Below are 24,628 nucleotides of genomic sequence, written 5' to 3'. Positions count from 1 at the left end.
TCAGTAACACTACAATAACTTTTCAAAATTTGAAGGACTGTAATGAAATATTTTAAAATGTAGGGATCGTTGTTGCAAGTTATCATAACGTTAGGTACCATTATTGTAATTTACCCTTTTTTTTGCTGTGCTTTTCAACTCCGTACGAAGTTCAGAGCTGTTTTATCCTCCTCCCCCATCCCCACTCCACCCCACGGCTACGGCCACGGCCACGGCCACCTCCACCTCCACCTCCGCCACTTGAACATGGCCACAGCCGCCGTGTCGCTTCTTCAATTTACTCGAATTCCTCGACACTTCTCTCTTTTTCCTTTACTCGTTCCTCGTAGCTTGTCTTCTCTTAGCTTTAGACGCAGCTGCAAACCTCGGCTCTGCTCCAGTCTCTTCTGCGCGGATTCGAGACGGCATTTTGCAGTTACTGCTTCTAGCTCGTCAGGTAGACACTGTTGTTAGTGGTTATTGTTGATTTTTCATCTTGGCATTTCATCAAACAGATATGGTTCATTTTGGATGTTTTCTTTTTGCCATCTGGTATCTTACACGCGCTTTTTGTCAAATGGAAATTTGATATATAATCTGTTGCAAATTCAAGAGTTTTCTTTTGTAGTGTTTGTTGTGGTTATCGGTTTCTTTTTGAGTTTTTGTAAAATTATTGTAATTCTCGAGTTGGATAGGAACCAGGTTGAGACCCGAAAGTGGAAACTTTATCATTCTTTCTATTTCCCTTTCAAACAAGAGAGTGGGTTGCACTGGGTTAGATTTTTAGTTGCCCATGGAATAATTCCTAGAAATAATTTAGTTAGAAAATTTTAGAAAGTAGGAATTCTGAAAAGCTCTATGTAGTATAAATGGTTCACTGGTGAGGGTGGTGAGGGTGGTGAGGGTGGTGAGGAAGGAACTCAAGTAACTTAAATATTAGTAGCATGAATAGAGAGCAGGTTTTATTCATGATAAATGCAAATATCAATTTTGTTTGTGATCAGGAAGCAAATCAGCGGGAGAAAAATCTGAAGCAGAGAGATTGGGGAAATTTTCTGTGTATTTAATAAGTGAACCTTCACACAGTAGATATACACCTTTTGACCAAGCTGTAAAACAAAACCAACTAAAGTCTAACTAATTAACTGAGACCAACTAAGAACCAGACCAACTAACTAACTAGTTAGTCTAAGACCCCCTTCAAGCTGGAGGCTGTGTCAACAAACCAAGCTTGCGTTGAATAGCCGAATGTTTAAGACGTGGTAGGGGTTTGTGAATACATCTGCCACCTGAGAAGAAGTGGGTGTAAAATCCACGGTGATGATCCCTCTTCTAATTGTTATCTCACATAGTAACAATCTAACTCTATGAAGACAATATCTCTGTCAATCTTAAGTTTCTATGAAAAATCAATATGTTTTTGGCCCTTCCTTTTTTCCATTATATATTTGTGTAAGAGATGTTATAATACAAGGTTCCTCTTTGCTTTTGTTGGCGTTCGGTTAATGTTGGACTTTTTCCCCTCAAAACTTTTTTTCAGTTTGAATCGTTTTGTATGTGTGTTTATGGCTCTGAAAAGGGCTATAAGATTGAAATAAATGATAAATAAGTCAATTTGAGAAAGACTTCATGAACCAGTAAGAAAGGATCGAGGAACCAACCCTTCCCTCACCCTTGAAGTGATGTGTTGTATGATTAGATGTTTAGATCAAACTCCTGTACTATTCCCTACATTGCGAGGGCACTCATAATTGAAATGTGGGTATTTGCATCTTTTTTGGTGGGTTGGTGCTGTGACTTCAACATGATACTGAAAGTTTTGGTTTGAAGGTAAAACAAGAAGTAATTTGAAGGGTTAGGAACATGTAGAGGTGTTCAAAGAGTCCTATTTTGAAGGGCAAGGTAGAATTTATGTGATCATCATAGTATAAAGTGATCATCTAGGGGGACTTGAATTTGAGTGTGAAACTTCTCTGAAGGTAGTTAATATCATTTTTGTCCATTTTCTGATAGTTGTACCTGACTCTTGGGAATTACACAAGCCATTCCTTTTCAAGATGTTTCTTTGTGAACACCATATTGACACAATCTACTTCATTTTGGAAAATTCTCCCCCTAGACCAGAATAGTCACGTTGCAGCAGTTGAAGAAACATATGACGTGATAGTGGTTGGAGGTGGCCATGCAGGCTGTGAAGCTGCACTTGCCTCTGCTCGTTTAGGGGCAAAAACTCTTCTTTTAACACTGAATATTGATCGAATCGCATGGCAGGTTGGTTGGTTCTAAGCTGTATTGTTTATTTTACCTGATTGATCTGTTTATTAGAAGCTGAAGTTTTATCTCGTTTATGTCTTCATATAGTTGGACTTCAACATGTTGTTCTTTGGGAGTTATTGGGTTGATAAACAATTTTTGGTCCAAGTTACTTTACCCTGAATCCAACAGCTGATTCTAAATACTTTTTAGGGCTTTGGTTGAATTACAAAGATGTCATTGACTAGCACACTAATATGACTAATAACAGGATCAGTTAACGTGGAAGGTTCCTGTTGATTGTGTACACTTACAGACTCTTTATGCTAATTTTTTTGCATTAACAAACATTCGAGATACAAAAAGACCAACATGGATGTTCTATTTTAGAACGTGCAATTTGAAGATGAAGTGAATAGGTAATGGAAGATTAAATAACTTAACTGGTGAAATTTTAAAAAAACTGGAAATTGGCAGGGATAAAATCGTCTTAAGGTGGTTATACATCCTACTTTTATGGGTGGAAACATTGGAGATATTATGTCTTAGTTTATTACCTCGATCGATATATTCACTTTATTTAAGGAATTATTGCTATGCATTTGCTTCAAATGCTCCATGTGTGTGCGCCTAATCGGCTGTCTCTCCAATATCCCTCCTTTCCGGAGCACATGGTTGCTATATTGGTAGTCACGTCTAGTACAAGGTGAAATTAACAAATGAAGTGGAATTTATGACTTTACTTCTGGGAACATCATCGTCAATAACTTTAAAGTTCTTGATCATTTCTCACTAAGATGAGTTTGGTACAGCCCTGCAACCCAGCAGTTGGTGGACCTGCAAAGTCTCAACTAGTACATGAAGTGGATGCATTAGGTGGTGAAATTGGAAAGATTGCTGATAGGTAATTTCACTGGCTAAGTAGATATATTGTAAGATGTTTCTAAAACTGTCATGCTCACACTTTTTACTTCTACCAGATTCTGGCTATCCTATGACATGCAACTTTTGTATGTTGATGAGCTTGAGCTCAATACAGATCAGAGGTCTTAACATGTTTTAAATTTGTCTCGCCTCTTACTCTATCCATTTCAAAATGTCACTCTTTTCATATTCACAAAATGCACTCTGCAATTTGCATGTAAAAACTTGTCACTCTTTCAAATAATAAGGGTCTTCTTTCTAGAAGTGGGAAAGCTGTTGTGATTTGTACAAAATTTGCATTATCAATCCATGTAAATGTCACTCGCTTAATCCAGAAAGAATCTATATTTGGCTTTTAAGAGTCAAATCGCTTACTTAATAACCTGAATGTTGAATAAGAATTTTAAATCTTATAAAAGATCAATGAACTATATCAAATTAATAAATCAGTACTGCAGTAGACATGATATGGAACTAAAAACAAAACTATACACACTTTTGTTAATTTGTAGTTTGAGTGTCATGGGTTTGAATTTCGAAACTGGAGTTGGATTCTAACTGTGTGGGACGGATCTTACATTCTTCTCCTATGAACGAACCTTCTTTCATTGATTTTTTTGGAAGGAGGGCGGCACCTCCGGCAAAAAAATTTATCACCAAAAAAATTACATACTAAGGTGGGACTTCCACCAAGCATGTTCTCTCCGGCCATTAGGACTTCTTTGATTGTTTATAGCATGAGAATTTGACCTTTGGGATATAATGGCAAGATCCTCTTCTAAATTATATCCTAAAACTATGTAGTGTAGTTTAAACTTAGTCCAATGCTTTACAGGGGAAAAGTGAATAGAGGTTTTTGGGAAAAGATGGAATAAAGCAAAAATAGGACGAGTAAAATACTAACCATATGTAACAAGGCACTGACTACTTTATATGAATAAATATCTTGGATAATGCTTCGACTTTCCAAAGAACAATGGTCATTTTTCTTTTCTTGCTTGTGATAATTTTCTGGGCATTTTTACCATTATTTATGCCTCATTATTGCATTTAAAGTTGCAAGCTGTGGAACTTTTAGATCTTGGTTAAGTTGACCCAGGAGGGTGGATTGGGGAGTTAACCTTAATAGTTGATAGACTGCATGGATTTCTGATTCAAATATGTTGTCCCCTGGGCCTTGGCTGCTATGGTTCCTAAAGTCACCTCTTACCAAGGAATTCTTAGGGTAATAAGAATTAAGATTTGCTAATTATTGTCTAATTTCATTAACGATCAACTCAATGGTTGTCTGATACACTTGGTGTTGGTGTTCCATCAACATGTTAAACCTTAAAAGGACATATGGCATATTTTTTAGTTCCAAAAGGGTTATTGAGTTTCATGTTTAAGTAGCACCTCTATAAAATTTATCTATTGCTCTTATGCTTATCAATTTGCTCTAAAGTTATTACATAGATACTTATGATGACACGAGGAAATAAGTACTTTTGCAATGAATTATTTTTCCTCAGATTGCACAAATGCAATAGAAGATGATTTATTTTTTACTTACACAGTTACATGCAGGCTGCGGCACTGTAAATACTCTACATGCTAATTCAAATATAAGACCTCACACATTAAAAGTGAATATTATACTTGATCAACATTTTCTTATTGGATTTTGTAAATCAGTTCCCTAACTCGTAAGTGATCCAACTGGAAGGAGTATTAGCAATGCCCTGGCCTCAGATCCTATTGTTTTTGTTTTTGTGTTAAAGTCCTACTCGATTGATACTGCATTTCTCATTTTTAGGTTACTGATTAGTTCTTGCTTCATACTTCAGGTGTTATCTACAAAAGCGTATTCTTAACATCTCTAGAGGCCCTGCTGTTAGAGCATTGCGTGCTCAAACTGATAAGAGAGAATATGCTATCGAGATGAAACATGTTGTAGAGAGGCAAGTTACTCAACTTCATTGTTCAAATTTAATTTGGTTTATGATCTAACAAATACCATGATTTTCTGGTCTATTTATTTTTGGGCTCCTAACATATGTCAAAAGGAACTCATAATGTGCTTTAACCCATGAAAATTCATGTGGTTAATACATCTTCTTTGAACTCAATTTAGGAAGGGTATTAATGTTGTGTGGTTGATTGAGACAGAAGATATAAGAAAGTGCTGTATGTTTCTATCCAAGGTGTTCTAAAGCTTACTACTATCTACTGGAGATGTATTGCTTGTACACATTTTAATGTGAATTGCTTGAACCAAGGTCCATTTCTTGGAAGGAGTGTGTTTATGACGGTTTTTAGAATTTAGACCCTGTGACGTAAGATGGTTAAATAATCCCATTATCCTGGTTTGGAGGCAGCTGTAAATGTTATGTTGATTTCTTCAGAAAATCTTATGAACTAATGTAAGTTCAGCCCACAAAAGAGCAGGCTATATTTCTAGTGCTGGGTCGTGCACCATATCCGAGTCCAAATCTTTTGCGTCTTTCACCGTCTTTTTATGGGGTTTCATTTGTCTTTATGGTTCCTTGTTTAAGACAGTTTATTTGTGGGTTGGTTATACAGATTAATACTTTCTGAAACTATAAGGAACTAAGAAACTTTCACCTCATTCTTCTGAAGTTTTTACTTGGAGAGTCTCTTGATTGGCGATCTTGGATTTTTGTCATCCTGGATCCAATTTGTTTCATTTCATCTATGCGTCTTTGATATGATAGTTTTTGAATTTTTGTCTGGTTGTTTTTTGACTAGTTAAACATATTTTCTGGCAATATCTACCTAGAGAATTTATTCAGAGGATCTGGATAAGGTAACAAATGGAATACTTTGGAGGTAAGTTCAGGGGATTTAAACAATCATACATGTAGATTAATGGTTGCTTTTACGTCGTAGGTTTTGCCTATGGTTCAAAACATGGAGAATAAATCTTAGTTTCTGCTGGTTAATGCTTTGCACTGCAGTGATCACTGTGTATAAAACAAGTTTATATGTAGTAACATTTAGTAGTGATCCAAACTTTAGTTGAATAGGCTTTTCTTATCAACAGTGGAGTACTGCTTATGGATCGTGAAGTCATACCTGGAGGTAGAATTGGTTATTGTAAGAAAGTGAAAATATATTGAAACTCTTTGAACTTTGTGATGATAGATCATTCAAACCTGAAGTGGGAGAACTATCAGTTTAAATGTTTTGCCATATCTGGTTTAATTTTCACTAGTATGCTGTTTGGAGCAGGCAGATTCTTGTACTTCATCTTCTTGATTCTGAATTCCTGATTGAGGAATACTATATTTTCTTCAATGGTTTTAATTGAAGCGCTTTTTGTGTTAGTTTCACTGTTGGTGGCTTCAGCCCTACGGAATTTCTAAGAGGGTGTTTAAGGAATTCTTGATTCTCTCGATAAATTACTTTTGCTATTGGATTCTACATCTCTGAGTTTTGGTAGTGTTAGAGATGATGATGCTTCTTGCAGAAGTATTATGTTTGTGTGCTTATAGACTAGAGGCAATGAAAAACATTGACAACAACTATGCCTGTTCTTCAAATGCAATGACTTCTTTGTCACATTCAGAAATGGTTTGTAAAAGGAGCACCGGCCGAGCGCCTGAATGAATAATAAATTCACAGCAGAGGTAATTGTATCATGCTATCTAGTGATTGCCAAGAAGTGGAGGCTGTCTTCTTGATGTCGCTTTTGGATTTGTTTGGCCTGCCTTTTTTTCTTATTCCTCTGACTGCCACCATGGCCATTGACTTTCTATTTCTCCTTAGCTCTTTGACTAAAATAATTCCTTTACAAAAAGCAGAATTATCTACAATTTAAACTCTTCTTTACATTCCAGTAAGGGGTGCATCTTATACCTTGTTTGGCTTTGACATATGCTATTAACTATATGCTTGGTAACATGTTCAGGTCAGTGGACCAAACAACATTTGTACAACTCGTATAGTTTAATGATCAGGAAATCTTTGTGTTCTTTATTTGTGCCAGTATTCTACTCCTATTTTTCTTTCATAAAATAAAATTCCCTTGCAATTGGCGTTTATATATGGTTTCATGGGAAAAGTACATGTTGATGTACCCTTTTTAACTATTGTTTTGCGTTTTCAGCACTCCCAACTTGTCTATTAGGGAGGCGATGGTAACAGATCTTTTGCTGGGAACAAACGATAATGTCAAAGGTGTTTGCACATTTTTTGGGATGAACTTCTATTCACATTCTGTTGTTCTTACAACTGGCACTTTCATGAGTGGAAAAGTTTGGGTTGGCAGAACTTCTATGCCTGCAGGAAGAGCTGGCGAAGCAGCTTCATATGGTCTTACAGAAAATTTGCAGTCACTTGGATTTGAATCTGACCGGTTAAAAACTGGGACACCTGCACGTGTTGACTCACGCACTGTGGATTTCTCTCTTTTGGAGCCTCAGCACGGAGATGAAGAGGTTCTTGCATTTAATCTCATATGTAGGTTTATCGTATTATTTAATGATCTCAAAATTTCTGTCACTCTGTATTATTTTTGCTGGTAATATATTGTGTGTCTAGTTGAGAAATTTAATGAAATACCAAACAGTTCCACCCCGTCTGTCCCAATAGAATTGTTACATAGAGTATCCATACTAAAGTTTTTAGTGTATAGCAGCTCTGTCCCTTGGGTATGTTAGAAGGCAAAAGAAATGCGAGGAGTTTAGCAGGATTGAGCAGTTTAACAAGATAAATAGCGAGGATATGTTAGGCTTTGTTGCTGCTAGAGGCCCTAGGTTGGGAAGGCAAGCCTTTCGTGTCAGCTTCTATAACTTACAGCTTTCGATAGAAACACATGTACAAGTTCCCCCTCATATCTAAAATTTCACATGGTATTAGAGCTCCAGGCCTTGGCTTTGGGGCTGCTGCCACCACCATGAAAGAATACCAGTTGCACCACTGATCGCACCTGGCTTTTGTGGCCTGATTTTTTCTTTCTCCAATTTTGCGAAGCAACCATTTTGTTTGTGGTGTTTAAAATTTTAAAATCTTATCCTTTCCTATTCTAATAAACCATACTTTAGGTCCAAGTTTCTAGTTGAAGTTTTCTTGCCATCTTGTATTCAGCTAGAACATGTTACTCTACCACTCTGCTAAAAGGACGTTCTCAGATATTCTGGAGGCACTAGTAGGGTGTGTTTGGATATTGGTAAACTAATGCATTTAGTATCAATAAAAAAAGTTACCGTTTCATAGCTATACAATAAATGGTACCAGTAATCTATTTTTTTTCTGTAAATAAGTGAATTAATAGAGCAGGATTGTCATTTTTACTAGTTCTTGTATGTTATTTTCAAATCTAGTCTTTGTTGATAGTTGGTGGCTTGGTGCACTTATGTTACTTGTGTTTGCTTTTCCTTTCCTATTGTGTGATGCATTGCTTTTAAAATTGTGTGATGCATTGCTTTGTTTAAATTTAATGAGAAAGTACATGAAAGTTCTTACATTCCTTGATTATGGTTTTCTCATCTTGCAATTTTAAGGGCAAGTGCACCAATGCTCCTCTGTTTGCAATGGTTGGGGAGGGAAGTCTTTGTACGCAATTTTCTCTTTGCAGGTTTCAAAGGCTATTTTTGGGAATCATGCAATTCAGAAATCAAGAATAACTAAATCGTTAAGCTTACCAATTGACCTATTACTAAATATATGGTAACAGACTAACAGGATACAAAATTGAATGATGTTTATGGTTTGTTAACCTTCCAGTAAATGCAATACGTAAATTAATTTCTCGTTGGACAGCCCGTTGCTAAAGAATTCCACTAACGAGTGTCACTTGTGTTGCAAGTCAGTTTATGGACTCACAAGGTTAGTTTTGTTGCCATGAGGGTATTTCTGGTTCAGATTTCACTCAGTTCAGAAAGTGCCTTCTGTGGGTTTTTGGCTCTTGGGCATGAGGAAAAGGAATGGTGCCTTCTAATTTATTTCTTTCAAATGTCAAGTTGTCAACCAAAGTTCAATTTCATTTCTGGGATCATTTGAACTCTTGATAGGATAGTCCAGGATTTTTATAGTATCCTGTTTCTAGTGAATTGCATGTGTCCTTCATAGCTGAAGAAGGAAAATTACCCTTCAGAGTTGTCAGAGTAGGGGAGGGTATTGGGTATCCTTTGTCTCTTCAGGTGAACTTATTAGGTTACTTTTTAAGTGGAGAAATTACTTGGTGTTTGATTGGTTCATCTTCAATTTAATTGATGTCACCAACCTATATTTTCTGTAGAGATGACCGAGAGTTTGTGTGCAAGATAACGCTATGTAGGCGGGATATTGAAGTTGGATTGTATAGAATGCATACATACATTGATATTCACGAAGGTGTGTGTGGGTATGTGGAGGGAGAGTGTCTATGTGGCACAAATAAGTTGTGTTCCCGGCTCAGTGAAGTTTACCTTGTGCATAGATATTTCTCCGGTTTTAGATGAGAACGCTGAAAAACATACCTTAATAGACAGGATGCTACTTAAGAAGCAGAAAAGTCTTAGGCTTGATGAACCATGTGTGTTAGATTGCAATTGTAGAAGATGCAAATGGACTAGCTAGGGTGATTTGGGTCTATTCTTTTGTAGCGAAGCTTAAGAATCTGCTCACTCTTAGCTATAAGAGCAAGCTTGTTCTTCGTTCAGATTGTTTGCACTAGAATAACAGATACGGTTCTTTCCATTACCCAAGTCGACTGTTTCTAGCATCTTTATCTCTTTAACCATGCTGGTACTGGAAATAGCTTCATTCCCTATACAACTAATAGATTGGTGATCCTATAAACATTAATTGAACTCTGCATTTCTCTTTTGGGCGAGAAGGTTGCAAAATTGTATGAAATGGATTTGATTTCCTCAAAGTAATTATGATAAAATGGATTTGAGGCTCTCATAGCAATTATGTGCCAACTTTTGAGTGTTCGGATCGTGATGATGTTCTAAGAAACCAAAAACCAAACGAACCCCGTAAATCCCAAACACCCCCGTCTTGCAAAACAAAAATTAAAAAGAATACATTTTGAGCAAGCTTCATGTGAGAGTGCCTGCCAAGAAACAATGGGTACAGTAAACAGAAAGTGCATCAGGGACATATGTAAGGAGAATATATTAAACAAACAAGAAAACAAGGATACACAAAGCGCAATATAGAAACTACAATTACAGGAGGAAAATCTAAGACCAGTGTTCAACAAACACACAAGTAGAAACAAAATTAGACATAGAATATAAGAAAAACCAAGACAACCCTCCTCCCCCCCTCGACCATCATATCTTTACTCACCAGTGCCATATTCTGCCTCGTGCAAGCATGTCGAATTTGTTAGTCTAAAGTAGTTTCACAGACGTTTAGGAAATACTTCGATAAGATTCAATGAAAGCTTTGGTCTTTAAATAGCCATACAACCTATGGAAGCAACAAACCACTACTCCACTAATAGAGCCTAATGCGTTGAAAAAGGAAACAGAAAAAAACAAGAACACGACCTGGTCTACGAAAATGATTCCTAATAACAAGTAACTTTTGACCCACTAATAACAGCAAAATTCTAAGTCAAAACCCAACAATGCCTCTCCTAAACTGGTTGTGATAACAATCGGTTTATCTTCTCATAAACTCCTAGCTCTTCTCGCAACCTCGAAAATGCTTCCAACTTTAAACACTTAGTCATAATGTCTGAAGTTGTTCTTTTGTGCCACAGTGAACAAGCTTGACAACTCCATTTCTTGTCATGTCTCTGAGAATATGGAATCTTACGTCGATATGTTTACTCCTTCCATGAAGAATCGGATTCTTTGATAACTTAATGGTTGAATTGTTATCACACAAAGTCGTAGTACATTGAGGTTGCTTTACTTCAAAGTTCAAACTGCTCTAGAATTCTCTTCATCCAGATACATTGACATACACATGATGCAGCTGCAATGAATTCAGCCTCTGTTGTGGACAAAGCCACCAATGGCTGTTTCTTGGATGCCCAAGACACCGCTGCACCACTTAACAAAAATGCATATCCGCTTGTACTCCTCCTATCATCAGTGTCTTTGGCAGAATTGCTATGTGTGTAAGCAGTCAATCAATTAGTGCCTCCCCTTTTGTAGAACAAACCGAGAGACATGGTACTCTTCAAGTAACGTAGGACCCTCTTTGCTGCTTGCATGTGTTGCTCAGAAGGATTGGCCATAAACCTGCTTAATAGACACACCACATATAGTAGATATGGTCTCGTCGTAGTTACGTACATAAGACTTCCAGTAAGTTGCTTAATGCTTATACAGTGTTCCATCAGCCTTAATTCCTTCTTTATCTTTTGACGGTTGTGCACGTGGAACAATTGGATTTTTAACAGAAGTTGCTTACCTTTCCAACAACTCCCCTGCATATTTCTTCTGTGTAATAAAGATGCCTTCTTCTTTCTGAGTTACTTCCACACGAAGGAAGTATTTCATCTTCCTCAAATCAGTCATGTCAAATTCCCTTTTCATAGAAGCTTTGAACTCATCGAACAAGTCAGAGCTATTTCCAGTAAAAATTAAATCATCAACATATAAACTGACAATTAAGATTTTATTACCTTTGCTTATCTTGACAAACAACGTGTGTTCAAAGTTGCATTTCTGAAATCCTTCCCTGATGAAATAAGCTTCAATTCTGCTGTACCAAGCACATGGTGCTTGTTTCAGGCCATAAAGTGCCTTTCTCAACTTGTAAACTTTATCTTCTCCTCCCTTTTTAACATAGCCTTGAGGTTGGTCAACGTACACGTCTTCCTTTAATTCGCCATGTAAGAACGCACTCTTTACGTCGAGTTAAAAAATGCACCAGCCTTTGTGAGCCACTACTGCAAGAAGCATTTTGATCGTGTCCCATCTTGCCACAGGAGCAAACACTTCATTATAATCGATTCCATGTTGTTGAGTGTATCCCTTTGCTACTAAACGCGCTTTATACTTAATCCACTTTCCCAAGCTCATTTAACTTCGTTTTGAGTACCCACTTAACACCAATTCTTTTTGCTTCCGGCGGTAACTATGCCAAATGCCAAGTCTCGTTCTTATTGATAGCTTCAACCTCATAATCCATGGCCTTTCTCCATTTTTTGTCCTTTACTGCTTCTTTAAACGAGACTGGATCATTAGATACGGTAAACATGGCAAAATTGCTTCTAATTTCAGTTTCTTCTTCATCAGAGATCCCCTCTCCTGATGTATAATCTTGTAAATGGGAAGGTTGTCTTCGAGTTCTTGTAGATCTTCCTGGTTCTTCTATGGATTGACTTGCAAGTCTTTCTAATTCTTCTGTCACTTCCGTCAAGATTTCTTCTCCTTCAGCTTCCTTTTCATCTTCGGAGAGAGCATCATTGCAATCCCCCCAGACGAGTCTATCTACATGATGGTTGTTCTCTTTCCACTTCCAAGCCTTTTCTTCCTCAAACACAACGTCAAGACTAATCACCAGCTTTTGTGTTGTTGGATTGTATAGCCTGTATCCCTTGGAATAATCACTCACGCGAAGAAGCACACAACAAATGCTTTTGTCGTCGATTTTCTTCCTTTCTTTAGATGGAACATGCACATGAGCCATACATCTAAAACCCCTAAAATAATCAACGTTAGGCTTTACCTTGCTCCACATTTCCTCAGGTGTCCTTTCTTTTTCGACAAAGACTGGACTTCTATTCAAAACATGCACCGTCCATTTTGCAGCTTCAGGCCAAAAATGTTTTGGAACATCCCTACAATCCAAAACACAATGTACCATATTCATTATCGTCTGATTCTTTCTTTCGGCTACTCCATTTTGCTGTCGAGTGTAGGTTGTCGTAAGTTGCCTGGTAATCCCCGGTTCCTTGCAAAATAAGTTGAATTCGTTTGAATTGAATTCACCTCCTCTATCCGTACGTAAGCAACATATGATTGAACCCTAATCCTTTGCTGCTTGATTCTTGAAGTGCTTGAAGTGTGTAAATATCTCAGACTTGTCTTCCAGAATATATATCCATACCTTCCTGCTATAATCATCAATAAATGTCAAGATATATTTCTTACCGCTGTTGGAATCTAGACAGATCGGCCCGCACAAGTTAGAGTGCACCGGTTGTAGTTTCTTTGAAGCACGCCATTGACTTTTCTTTGGGAAAGACTCCTTGTGTTGCTTCCCAACTAAACAACTCTTGCATGTTTTCAGAGAGCCTCTCCGCATCGGCAATCCTTTCACCATATTTCTGAATTTTAAGGTTCTCAGCCCCTTGTAGTTAAGACTTAAGTTGCCCGTATCTCTGATGCCGAAGTTGTGTTTCTTCCTCTACTGACACCTGCATGCACTTTGGTTGAGCTACTACAACAACTTGTACCTTAGCGGATAGAGGAAACATTTTGTTTGCTGTCATCTGTGTTTGGACAATTAGACCCCTAATATCTTGCAAGTTCCATGTTGTATAAGAATGGACAGGCCTCGTTCTTGAAACTAGCCAAGACTGAGTAAGTTGCTCCTCAATTCCGGCACCCAGTAGACATCTGTCACAACATGAATCATGCCTCCAAGTGATAGGTGCACACTTCCTTTGCCCATGACCTTAATACAAATGTTATTTCCAAGTTTCACAAAGTGATTGTATGTTTCATCAAGATTTATAAACCAAGCTTTCTCACCACACATATGATTACTACAACTTGAATCCATAAACCATACCTCGTCCTTCGTTTCATCATTTGTCTCTACAGATTCCATAAATAGCATTTCATCTCCTTCGGCAAGTTCTACATAGTTTGCTTTCTTATCCTAGTTAGGACATTCGTATTGGCAGTGCCCTAATTGGTGACAATGGAAGCATTCGACAATAGCTCTATTGATGAATCTTCCTCGGCCTCTACCTCTTCCTCGACTTGTGCTCCCTCGTCCTCTGCCTCCTCTTTCATCATAAGTGATCTTCAATACTTGTTCCTCGACTCCTGTTGTACTCTTCTTAAACTTCTGTTCATGCACAAGCAAAGAGCTTTCTAGAGCATCAACAGTGAGAGTATCAATATTCTTCGACTCCTCAATGGAACAAACAACGTAATTGAAGTTCTCAGTGAGGGTTCGTAGGATTTTCTCCACTATTTTCACATCCGACATGTCTTCTCCACAATTCCTCATGTCGTTCGCCACGACCATTACCCTTCCGAAGTAGTCCGTTACAATTCTCCCTTCTTCATCTCCAGCAGTTCAAAGTTTCTTCTTAAGGTTTGTAGTTGCGCACGCTGAACCCTAGCATTCCTTTGGTAATTTGTTTTTATGTAATCCCACAATTGCTTGGATATCTCCTTCTGCGTAATCGTCTTCAAAATGGTTTTGTCGATAGAGCTGAACAAATAATTTTTGGCCTTGAGATCTTTCAACACTGCTTCATCCAGGGCCTTCTGTTGCACACGGGTAATGGCATGACAAAGCCTTTTTGTACTACACTCCAATACTCTTTTGATCTTAGAAGGTTCTCTATGATCAAACTCCAGTGATCTCAGTCTCCATCAAACTTAGGACTGCTTGGTTGCCCAGTACTACTCCCTTTTGCCATCTTCTCTCAGACTGCGTGCACTCGTACACTTTTCTCTCACACAGGTCAGGCTTCTTTTAAAGCTCTGATACCATAATTTGTTAGTCTAAAGTAGTTTCACAGAGGTTTAGGAAATATTTGATAAGATTCAATGAAAGTTTTGGCCTTTAAATAGCCATACAACCTATGGAAGCAACAAACCACTACTCCACTAATAGAGCCTCATGCGTTGAAAAAGGAAACAAAAAGAAACAAGAACATGACTTGATCTACGAAAATGATTCCTAATAACAAGGAACTTATGTGACCCACTAATAACAGTAAAATACCAAGTCAAAACCCAACATAAATCACCATAACCTTCCCTCTCTCAAATTATCCGTGGTGGGCGCAACTCCCAACTCCGCTAGAAAGGCTTTGTTCGGTATCCTATCCAACATGGTTTGGACTTTGGCTATATTCCATCTGAACATCTCCAATTCTGCAACTTCTAACTTCCTATCATGTTCCTTCTGATCGCCTAATACTTTGACCCATATATCGTGGCTCCTCTGATGGCCTACCCTGTAGAATTTCCACTTAATTTTTAGCGGGACTTTCTCATCACACATACTCCTATTGCAGCTCTCCACCTTAACCACCTGGTCTTCATGTGATGTGTCACATCATCCTCAAACCTCTCCCTCCTTCTGAATCATGGAGTCTAGATGCTTGAAGTTGTCCTTTTGAGGTATCCTTTCGATTCCCAATGTTGACTTTTAATTCCTCGTTGCCTTCTAAGTTGCACCCTAGACATTCAGTCTTGGAGTGATTGATGGCACAAGCCTTGTGTTTCCTAAGTCGCCCTCCATTATTCCAGCCTCAGGTTCACCTCGGCCCTCGACGGTGCTACATACCCAAGGTTGTCGGCATATTGCTATAATCATTTTAAGTCTTAACAACGACGATCATGATTAGATTGACAACCCTATCTTTGGAAGTACTAGTGCTTTAATCTTGTGATATAGCCTTGGTTTAAAAATGCGCGCATAATGCGCTCTGATGCGCTAGAGGAAACGCATCAGATGGGCTGATGCGTTGCGATTCCATGATGCGCTCGCATCACCTACACATCACACGATGCGTGCATCACCTACGCATCAGCGCATCCTGTATGTTTCATGTTTGGGCTCCCTTTTTCAGTTTTTAGTTGGGTTTTTTAGTTGATTAAAATAGAACGTGAGACTGAATGGTGACCTAATAGAAGAAGCCGACAACCACTAATAGAAGAAGCAGAAGTCGCACTCGCATATCAATCAGATTAAAAAGGAAATAGAACGTGAGTTGTTGTCGTACAGCCAAATGAGAGAGATGAACCCGTGTTGGGTTTGATGATGCTGATCTTGGGGAGTATTAGTTGGTCACTTGGTCATTTAGTTTAGGGATTGGGGACTATTAGACATTTACTTGTGTTCTTCATAGAAGTAGTTTGTGTGTTCTCTTATTCCGATTCACGAACTTTTTAAGATTCTAATGCCACTTTTTGAACTACTTTATGTTATAAATGAAGTATTTTGATAGGTAAGTATTTTTAAGATAGAAATTGATATGTAGAATTAATTTATAAATATTTTTTGAATACCGGGCGCATCACGTGCGTGATGCGAGCGCATCAGCATGACGCTTCATGCATCGGCTTCCGAGACCCGTACCGCCTCGGACCGCATCGCGCTTTTTAAAACCAAGGATATAGCATATATTTGTAGTTGTCGTACAAATGTAGAAAGATTTTTTTTTTTCATGTAAAACAGTGTTTAGTAGAGCATTATCAGAAGCATGGCCTGACATTTGGACAAGGCCGCTTGTGGCGTATGATTATAGCATCATGTAGTGTCATGCATGAATCAAGTTAGATGGACCTTTATGTTGTCTGAAGCTTATACTGTTGTTAACAGCTCATCTCTTTACCTGGCTCATTGCCTTATTTTTTATTCCTATCCAACACAATATAGTTTTTTCCTAATAAATTATGAAAGGGGAGGCTAGTTCTTTGGGGACAAAAGTATTATATTAGATGGCCTTAGTAGCGGAACATGATCATTGATCACAACTGAATTACTAGAATGCCTTATCATATGTTAGCTGGCTACTATTCATTGTCCCTAGGAAGAAGAGAATCAATTATGATTGCTGTCTTCTTAATATTAGTGGGTGATATGCAGGTGAACTGGTTTAGTTTTGATCCTGAGTACCATATTGAACGGGAACAGATGTGTTGCTATCTAACCCGTACGACAAAAGTGACTCATCAACTAATAAAAGATAACTTACATGAGACTCCCACTTATGGAGGATGGGTGGAAGCCAAGGGACCTCGATATTGCCCCTCAATTGAGGACAAGGTATGCTGTTATACTGTTTCTTTTCTATCTGGATCTCTTCAATCATCTGGGATCTCTGTTTCTTGCTCTCCCAACCCTGACATATTGGGGTTGGATATGCACACATTAAAACACTGACATATACTTGGTATATTCTGCATACAATAATGGGGCCTACAAATTAATAGATATTCTTTTGGTGGCCCTACCAATCCATGAGGTCCATGCCAACATATTTTCTCCTCCACTCTGTAATGCAATATGCGCAGTGAAGGAGTGTGCATATTCTCATCGCTGCTATTATTAATTTATTACTATCATTCTTATTTATCAAGTTAACAAGTTGCTTCTATTTCTTTGCAAATGGTCTATTGATGCATTGACACCACCTACTTATGCTATATAGAGGTCAGATGACTGTTTGAGAGCGGTGACGTTTTACTCTACCCTAGAATAGAATAATGCAATTTAGTAGAATATATTATTGATAAAAAGGAGAAGGTGTTAGCACTTGCCATTGTATGTTTGTTTACACGTGTATATAAAGTAACAAATTTTTACAGTTGTGATTGTTGACAAATAATAGAAAGGTCCTATTCAGACGGCTAACAGGTCTTTGACACTTAGTAATTGCTTCTTAATAGAAAAAAAACAGGGACAAAGCCACTGTTGGAAAAGAGGTGCCTGATAAGGATTTTCTTAGGTAAACCAAACTAAACAAAATGAGCCCTACATATCCCGCCAGAGGTGGGTTATGGGGTTGGAATGTAGAGTAGAGCGTTTGCTTCCTTACAAAGACCCCTGGCTTGTGAAAAGTGTGTGAAAAAGAAAGCTTGCCTGAAAATTTTGGCCCTATTCAGTACTTGGGGATTAATGATAAAAGAATCAAGGGATCAATGTGGATATCAATCATAGAATGAATGCAGTACATGAAGTAGAGGCAAGCATGTAAGAGTGTTGTATGACTCTAAACTGAAGAACAAGTTCTATATGATCGCGAGTAGACATGTTATAATTTATGCAGTAGAATGTTAGGTCACCAAAATACACGTATGCAAGATGAGTGTAATTTCAGAGAAAATATATTGTTATTCTCATTGAAAAGAAAAGGGATATTTATATAACTTAGAGACCTAACTAGAATCCCATAATTTAAGGGATTTGATAACATACAAGGAAACTTACCAAACTATAAAAATATCTACCAAATCTGTTACAAAAGGAAAAATAATCCCAAGAAATCAAGAATTATATTCACTGTATCAATTCCACAATGAGTGTAGCAGAGAGCAAATGTTCGGGTTAATGTGTGGTCAATGGGAATGGATAAAATTAGAAATGAATGCTGGATGAGGTCAGGGTGTCTTTTATTGAGGATTAACTGGTGCAAGAGATACTTTGGTTTTCTCCGCCTTCATTTGGATGGATGTGTGAAAAGACTTGTATCATGATGAGTCTGAGAGGTGAGGTAGATCTAGGCCATAATAACTTCAACCAAGTAATTGAAGCGATTCACAGAACTGAAATATATCCAAGGAATCAGCTCTAGATTGGAGAGTGTGGAAAGATGATACCCATGTCCTGATTGTTTAACAGCTTGCCTCAACTACTAGGCATGAAGGCTTGCTTCTTGTTTTTCTGTTATGAAGGAAATGCCATGTGTATAAAAACTGCATTGTGCTACCCAATTTCCTGTCCCTCTTCATGTAAACCTGTGCATGCACTTTGCCTATCATTTGGCTGAGTGATGGTATAATGTTTCGTGAATGGGAATTTAAATTCGAATTGCCATTTGCTATTCATAGAAATACTTCCCCATATTTAGGTCCAAGTGAAGCTGTGAAGATCGCTAACTTCTCCCAACTACCACTTTCATGTTAATCTTTGGAGTCCTATCAAGACAAACCATGTTTGTCATTGCGTTTTGTATATATTTCAGAATTACAGTAATCAAACTTTTGTAGTTTTGTCTTTGTAGTTGACCCTGCATCCAGGACTCTACCCCAAACTTTTTACTTGACTAATGTGTTATTGTTTGTTCTTTTTTCAGATCGTGAGATTCCACGATAAAGACTCCCATCAAATTTTTCTTGAACCAGAGGGTCGAAGTGTACCTGATCTCTATGTGCAGGTCTTCTTTAGCTTTCTCACTGCATTCTTTAACCATTTCGAATCATTGATTTCTGCCTTTTAATTTGAATAGATGGTGGCCAAAAATTGGGATTATTTATGCACCAATTGTGACCATATGATCTGTGCATATAAATGTTGTTTTGTATTAACAGTTACCTGGGAGGGTACCCATATTCCTTTTTGAAAATCAAGAATTACTTTTTCCTACATCTCCATAGAGGTTTTTGTAATTGCTCTCCACTTATCTCTCGTCTCTTGGCGAGTGTTGGAGTGTGACCTTGGACTATTTATCCTTTCATCCGAAGCATAGATGGTATAATTTGTTTTTTCATTTTTGTAATTTGAATACTGACCCTTGATCTGTTTTTCCTTTTCTTCTTTAACCATACAGGGTTTCTCAACTGGCTTACCTGAAAGATTACAGCTACCACTATTGAGAACTTTACCAGGATTGGAGAATTGTTCCATGCTGAGGCCAGCATATGCTGTAGAGTATGATTACTTACCTGCGCATCAGTGTTCCAGGTCACTTATGACAAAGAAGATCGAAGGACTTTTTTTCTCTGGTCAAATAAATGGAACAACAGGTTATGAAGAAGCTGCTGCTCAGGTTTGTCATGGACAACTGCTTCCCTTTTGCCTTTTGTTTGTTTGTTACTACAATACAAATTGAGTGGCATCATATATGTTTTTATTACATATTTACTATTTGTTTTTGTTGTATTCACTTGCCTTTGGTCTTATTCTGTCCATTCATCTTCATAGGGAATTATTTCTGGAATAAATGCTGCTAGGCATTCAGACGGGAAACCCCTCATTGTTCTTGAGAGGGAAAGCAGTTATATAGGTACCCTGATTGATGATCTGGTCACGAAAGATCTTCGAGAGCCTTACCGTGTGCTGACAAGGTACTATGGAGCATTGACGGGTTAAACATACATACCATGTACTGATCGCTATTGTGGCTATGGAAACTATTAAGAAACATACAGTAGATTACTAGATTTCCTATGATATACTAGATCATGCTAAATTTAGGAATGCAAGTTTAGAGAATGTTTGAAAGAAGATATTATCTATATATAGGCGAAGGATCGTGTGAGAAGGGAAGTTATGGAGGGAAGCGTAAGAAGAGATCGAACCCTTGATCACTTTTAATCTCATGCCCACCATGAATTACGCTTTAGAAGGGAATTGATCCGGTGCATCTCGGTGCACCTCACTAGTGTTGACATTCAATTAGGATTGATCCAAGGGTGGAGATCTCTTCTTACGCTTCTCGCGATAACTTCCCTTCTCACCGGAACCCAACCCTATATGTGTATATATATCATCTAATTGATCTTGTGAAAGATAACCCTTTCAACCTCCATGAATAGCTTTTCAGATTTGACTTTTCAAATTAGAGGTAACAATACGGTGTGATTACTTCCCATTATATTTCTTATAACTGTATTTCTAGTTGCTTCAAATGGTACTGACCTAACAAACTGAATTTTGCATCCTCAAACACCAATATTGCAACCTAAGTATGAGACTAGTGCAGCTGTAGGCGGTTTTGCTGATTGCTGTTTCCTAATGTTCAGCTGGTTGATACTAAAATATTTGTAGACGGTAATTTAAGGCTTGATTATTGATTATTAGCATGCTCAACTGGAAATTAGAAATTAAGGTTAAGATGGGCAATTGTATGCGCACATAGATGCCTGAAATTCCCTTGAAATCGGTATCTTGCTGAAAGATGAATCCCAATTCAGATGTACTCTTCACTAAGTTGTTACATTATGCATTTGTGATGGGATTTGAAACTTTAGATTGTATTACAATAAACATGGCTTAAAACTTATGCTTCTTTAAATCTGCCTTTTCTATTAAGAGTCAGGAAATCTGCCTATGCTTCCATTTCTTATGAGAATGCTTACTCTCCTTTCAGCCGTTCAGAATATCGGTTGCTTCTTCGATCAGATAATGCTGACAGCCGTCTCACGCCTTTAGGTCGTGAAATTGGTTTGATAGATGACAGAAGGTGGACAGCATACCAGGACAAGCAAGCTCGAATCTCAGAGGAGAAAAAGAGATTAAAAACTGTTCGGGTTACAAGTAAGACCAACCATCACATATTTTTCATAAAGAGATGAATAATGTAGTTGTACGAGCAGAAAGCGAAAATTTTCCCAAATTTCAGGAAAACCTGGAAATTCTATTTAGATGTAGTTCCTAAATGCTTTGACCCCAACTACATCCTATATAATCTGCATAAGTAGATTAGCTCTTGCAGACAATCTACAGGTTGTCTGATAGTCTGTTGATGGTTCAGTTACTTTTTGCCCGAATGATGTTCATATCATTCAAGGAGGTCTCAGGTTCAAATCCAAGGAGGAATAAAAATCCCCTTGTGGACACGGAGGTTCAAATGCAGACTCCGGGCTACCTGCAAAGCAGGTGGTCGCCCTGGGATTAGTCGGCTCGCATAGCGGGTTGGATATCCAGGTTAATTAAAAAAAAATGATGTTGATATCGACTATGTTAAAAGAATTTTGGGTCATATACAATTTATGTCTGGCTATTCTTTTTTCTTTCTTTGGGTAAAAATATGCAAGAAGAAGCTCGAGTAGTACATGTCTTAGGATTTGAGGTACAGGCTTTCTACCTATTAGGAATCCAGGTATTCCATGCAAATTTTGATGGGAAAAGGCACGTGACCTTCACATGCCATCATTAAAGTTCTTCAATGTCATTTACTTTCTGTTTGTATATGTTTCACATCGCAAAAGGGCATTAGTCTTTTATATCTTGTAAAACAGTTGTAGTATAGAACTGATGGACTACATGTTTAAGTTATCCCAATTGGTTCGCAAGATTCCCTCTGGGTGCATTTGTACGCAGAAAGGACTTGACATGACTGGATGGGCAAGAGTGAGGTAGGCGGGTGAAGAAATTGTGTAACGTTTTAGGGTTTTGATTTGATGATATGGGTAGTTTAGTAATTCAAGGGATGGAGAGAATACTTATCATTGCATTGTGGAGATTCAACATACAAGTTTCTGAATGGTGTATGTTACAGGTGAAGAATTAGCTGATGAAATTACTCTTCTGTCTGGTCAGCCAGTCAAGGATCATTCAACACTTGAAAGCCTTCTTAAAAAGCCACATATAGAATACAAAGTGTTTGACAAGCATGGTTTTGGAAATGATGATCTGTCTAGGATAGAAAAGGAATGCATTGAGATTGATATCAAGTACGAAGGTTTGATTGCACGCCAACAGAGTCAATTGCAGCAGGTTAAGAATCTAAATTACCTCAACTGTGGCTTTCATTTTCATTGCTAACTTATAAACCTTCGTTCCATAGAAGCAAAGAGGATTCCACTTATTTTGGGACATAGGGAGTACATAGGACTTGTGCACTTCAATATATATGTATTCCTTTTCTGTTAATGTCGTAGTATCTTCTCAGAATTCAATTTTGATCATGTTTTTCAGATGGTTCATCGACAACATAAACCCCTTCCTGCAGACTTAGATTATCATGCTATGAAAACTTTGTCGCTTGAAGCACGTGAAAAGCTATCAAAGGTATGTTTCGTTTGCATGGTCATTGTGCTATCTGAATTCTGACATAACTATGATTTCATCATCTGCCCATCCTATCTTATAACACCTCGAATACTGTTATGCCTTCATTTTCTTGGAGCTTATACTGGTGATATGCCTGCTTCAATTTCTTACTTGTTTATATTCTATTATGCCATGTTTTTACAAGTATACAAGAAAGATACATGATAAGCTACATTAGTTTCTGTCTTGAGATTTCCAGCAAGTTTTATTTATTTAAAATGTAATCACAGATTAGAGAGCTCATTTTATGTATATTGGAATCACTGGAGAACCCCATTGCATACTAAACTCCTAGCAAAGAGACTAGAATGTCATGTCGCATCTTGTTTTCAGTTTTTCCGCAAGTTCAAATTGCTCATAAATAGCAATTTTGGTAGACTAGGAGGATGTTGGATGAGCAACTGAGCTTGGACATGCCGACTTTCGACATTTATGAGGATATGACATATGATAGGAGCTCTTCGAGACGCAGGAGTAGGGGTGGGCATCTGTAGACAGAAGGGCCCCGGGGTAGGTTATATGTTAGTAAGTTTGTAGTTGTGTTAATGAACGCGTTAGACTAGGGTTTGTAGTTTTCTTAACTTGGTTATGTTTTTCTTAAACCTCTCTCTATTTGTATGTCATTGCATATTATCATAGCTTGCTTTTCAAAATATGTCATCTCTGCCTTTTTCTCTGTCACATACTTTTGAAAATAGTCACTTTACTTTTTTGGGTAGATGTCAGGTCTGCATACATTATACCCCCTCCAAAAGACCCCCCCTCTGGATGAGATATATTAGGCTCGTTTGGTTTCTTTCCTCCGTACCTCATCATACTTTGTCCCACTTGATCATGGTTGGCTGAAGTTACAATTCTTGATCTTTGGCGCTTTTTTCTTTCAGGTGAGGCCACAAACAATCGGTCAGGCAAGCAGAGTTGGCGGGGTTAGCCCTGCTGACATTACCGCCCTCCTTATTGTCATGGAGTCCAACCGCAGGAAAGCTCAAGAACTCAAGACCCACCAAATCTTGGCTTCTGTCATTGCTGCCGATTCTGCATAAATCCATTTTCTGCTGAAAATCCGTTGTTGAACAAATTTCAACTTCCGGTGCAACAGTGAATTTGCATCCTGTACGTACTGATATGATTTCCTGCTCCTTTTGAATCGATGAATTTTGATTTTCGGTTGGTTTTGGGCATCACGGAGAGGACAAGTTAGTAATTTGACAGGATTTACAGATATCGAAATACTGAAATGTGAATATATGTAATTTTATTACTTATAGTATCCATCAATGGAAATAGCATGTGTCCTATAAGCGATACATTGCACGTGTTTAGACGTTCATTTTCTAAGTGATTACAGGAACCAAAAATGAAGTTTACTCTTATTTATTTAACGTACAAGTAGTCGACGCCCCTTTCTTTCTTACCATTTCTAGTTCCAGAATGCAGATGATGATGGAGTTCAAAGGTACCTTTTTCCCTCTTCATCATTTCAAAACCCCTAATTTCTTGTTTTCAAAATTAGCTTCTAGAATCCCTCCTCAAATGATTCTAGTTCCCTTGCATTCAAATTCAGCATCTGATTCACTGTTTGAAAAGATATAAAGGTTGATGATGCCCTCCAACTGTTTGATGAAATGACACAAATACAACCTCTGCCATCTGTGGTTAAGTGGTCAAAATGATTTAGTTCAGAATGATTAAGTGGTCAAAATGATTAAGTGATTCTCATGATGCAATGCAAAATGAAATATAATTGTTTGGTAATTATTTACGATGAAATTAGGGCATTGAATGGTTAAGAGAAACTCATGATATAAAATCATTCAAAGGGTTTTAG

General features: G+C 37.8%; 1 protein-coding gene across 1 annotated transcript; it reads left to right on the top strand.

Moving 5' to 3' along the window:
* The first annotated feature begins 228 nt into the window (after positions 1 to 228).
* LOC112529160 (tRNA uridine 5-carboxymethylaminomethyl modification enzyme MnmG) lies at positions 229 to 24,098 on the top strand. The gene is made up of 13 exons (XM_025140260.1): positions 229 to 436; positions 2,099 to 2,250; positions 3,045 to 3,136; positions 4,983 to 5,096; positions 7,265 to 7,595; positions 16,891 to 17,070; positions 19,100 to 19,180; positions 19,574 to 19,792; positions 19,948 to 20,090; positions 21,116 to 21,282; positions 22,247 to 22,464; positions 22,666 to 22,758; positions 23,685 to 24,098. Exons 1-13 carry the CDS (start codon positions 247 to 249, stop codon positions 23,841 to 23,843), a joined length of 2,139 nt encoding a protein of 712 aa, XP_024996028.1. The 5' UTR covers positions 229 to 246; the 3' UTR covers positions 23,844 to 24,098.
* Positions 24,099 to 24,628: the final 530 nt, after the last annotated feature.

This window comes from Cynara cardunculus, assembly GCF_001531365.2.
Source record: "Cynara cardunculus var. scolymus isolate 2C chromosome LG 16, CcrdV1, whole genome shotgun sequence".
In the NCBI taxonomy this organism is placed as follows: Eukaryota; Viridiplantae; Streptophyta; class Magnoliopsida; order Asterales; family Asteraceae; genus Cynara; species Cynara cardunculus.
Note: the sequence above shows the minus strand (reverse complement) of the source record. Positions and strands in the feature narration are given on the sequence as shown.

Excerpts from the sequence above, each read along its gene's own strand:
- LOC112529160 (XM_025140260.1), top strand. The coding sequence starts at position 247 with ATGGCCACAGCCGCCGTGTCGCTTCTTCAATTTACTCGAATTCCTCGA. Across the intron at positions 7,596-16,890 it reads CTCAGCACGGAGATGAAGAG|GTGAACTGGTTTAGTTTTGA; the intron begins GTTCTTGCATTT and ends GGTGATATGCAG. Across the intron at positions 22,465-22,665 it reads AACAGAGTCAATTGCAGCAG|ATGGTTCATCGACAACATAA; the intron begins GTTAAGAATCTA and ends CATGTTTTTCAG.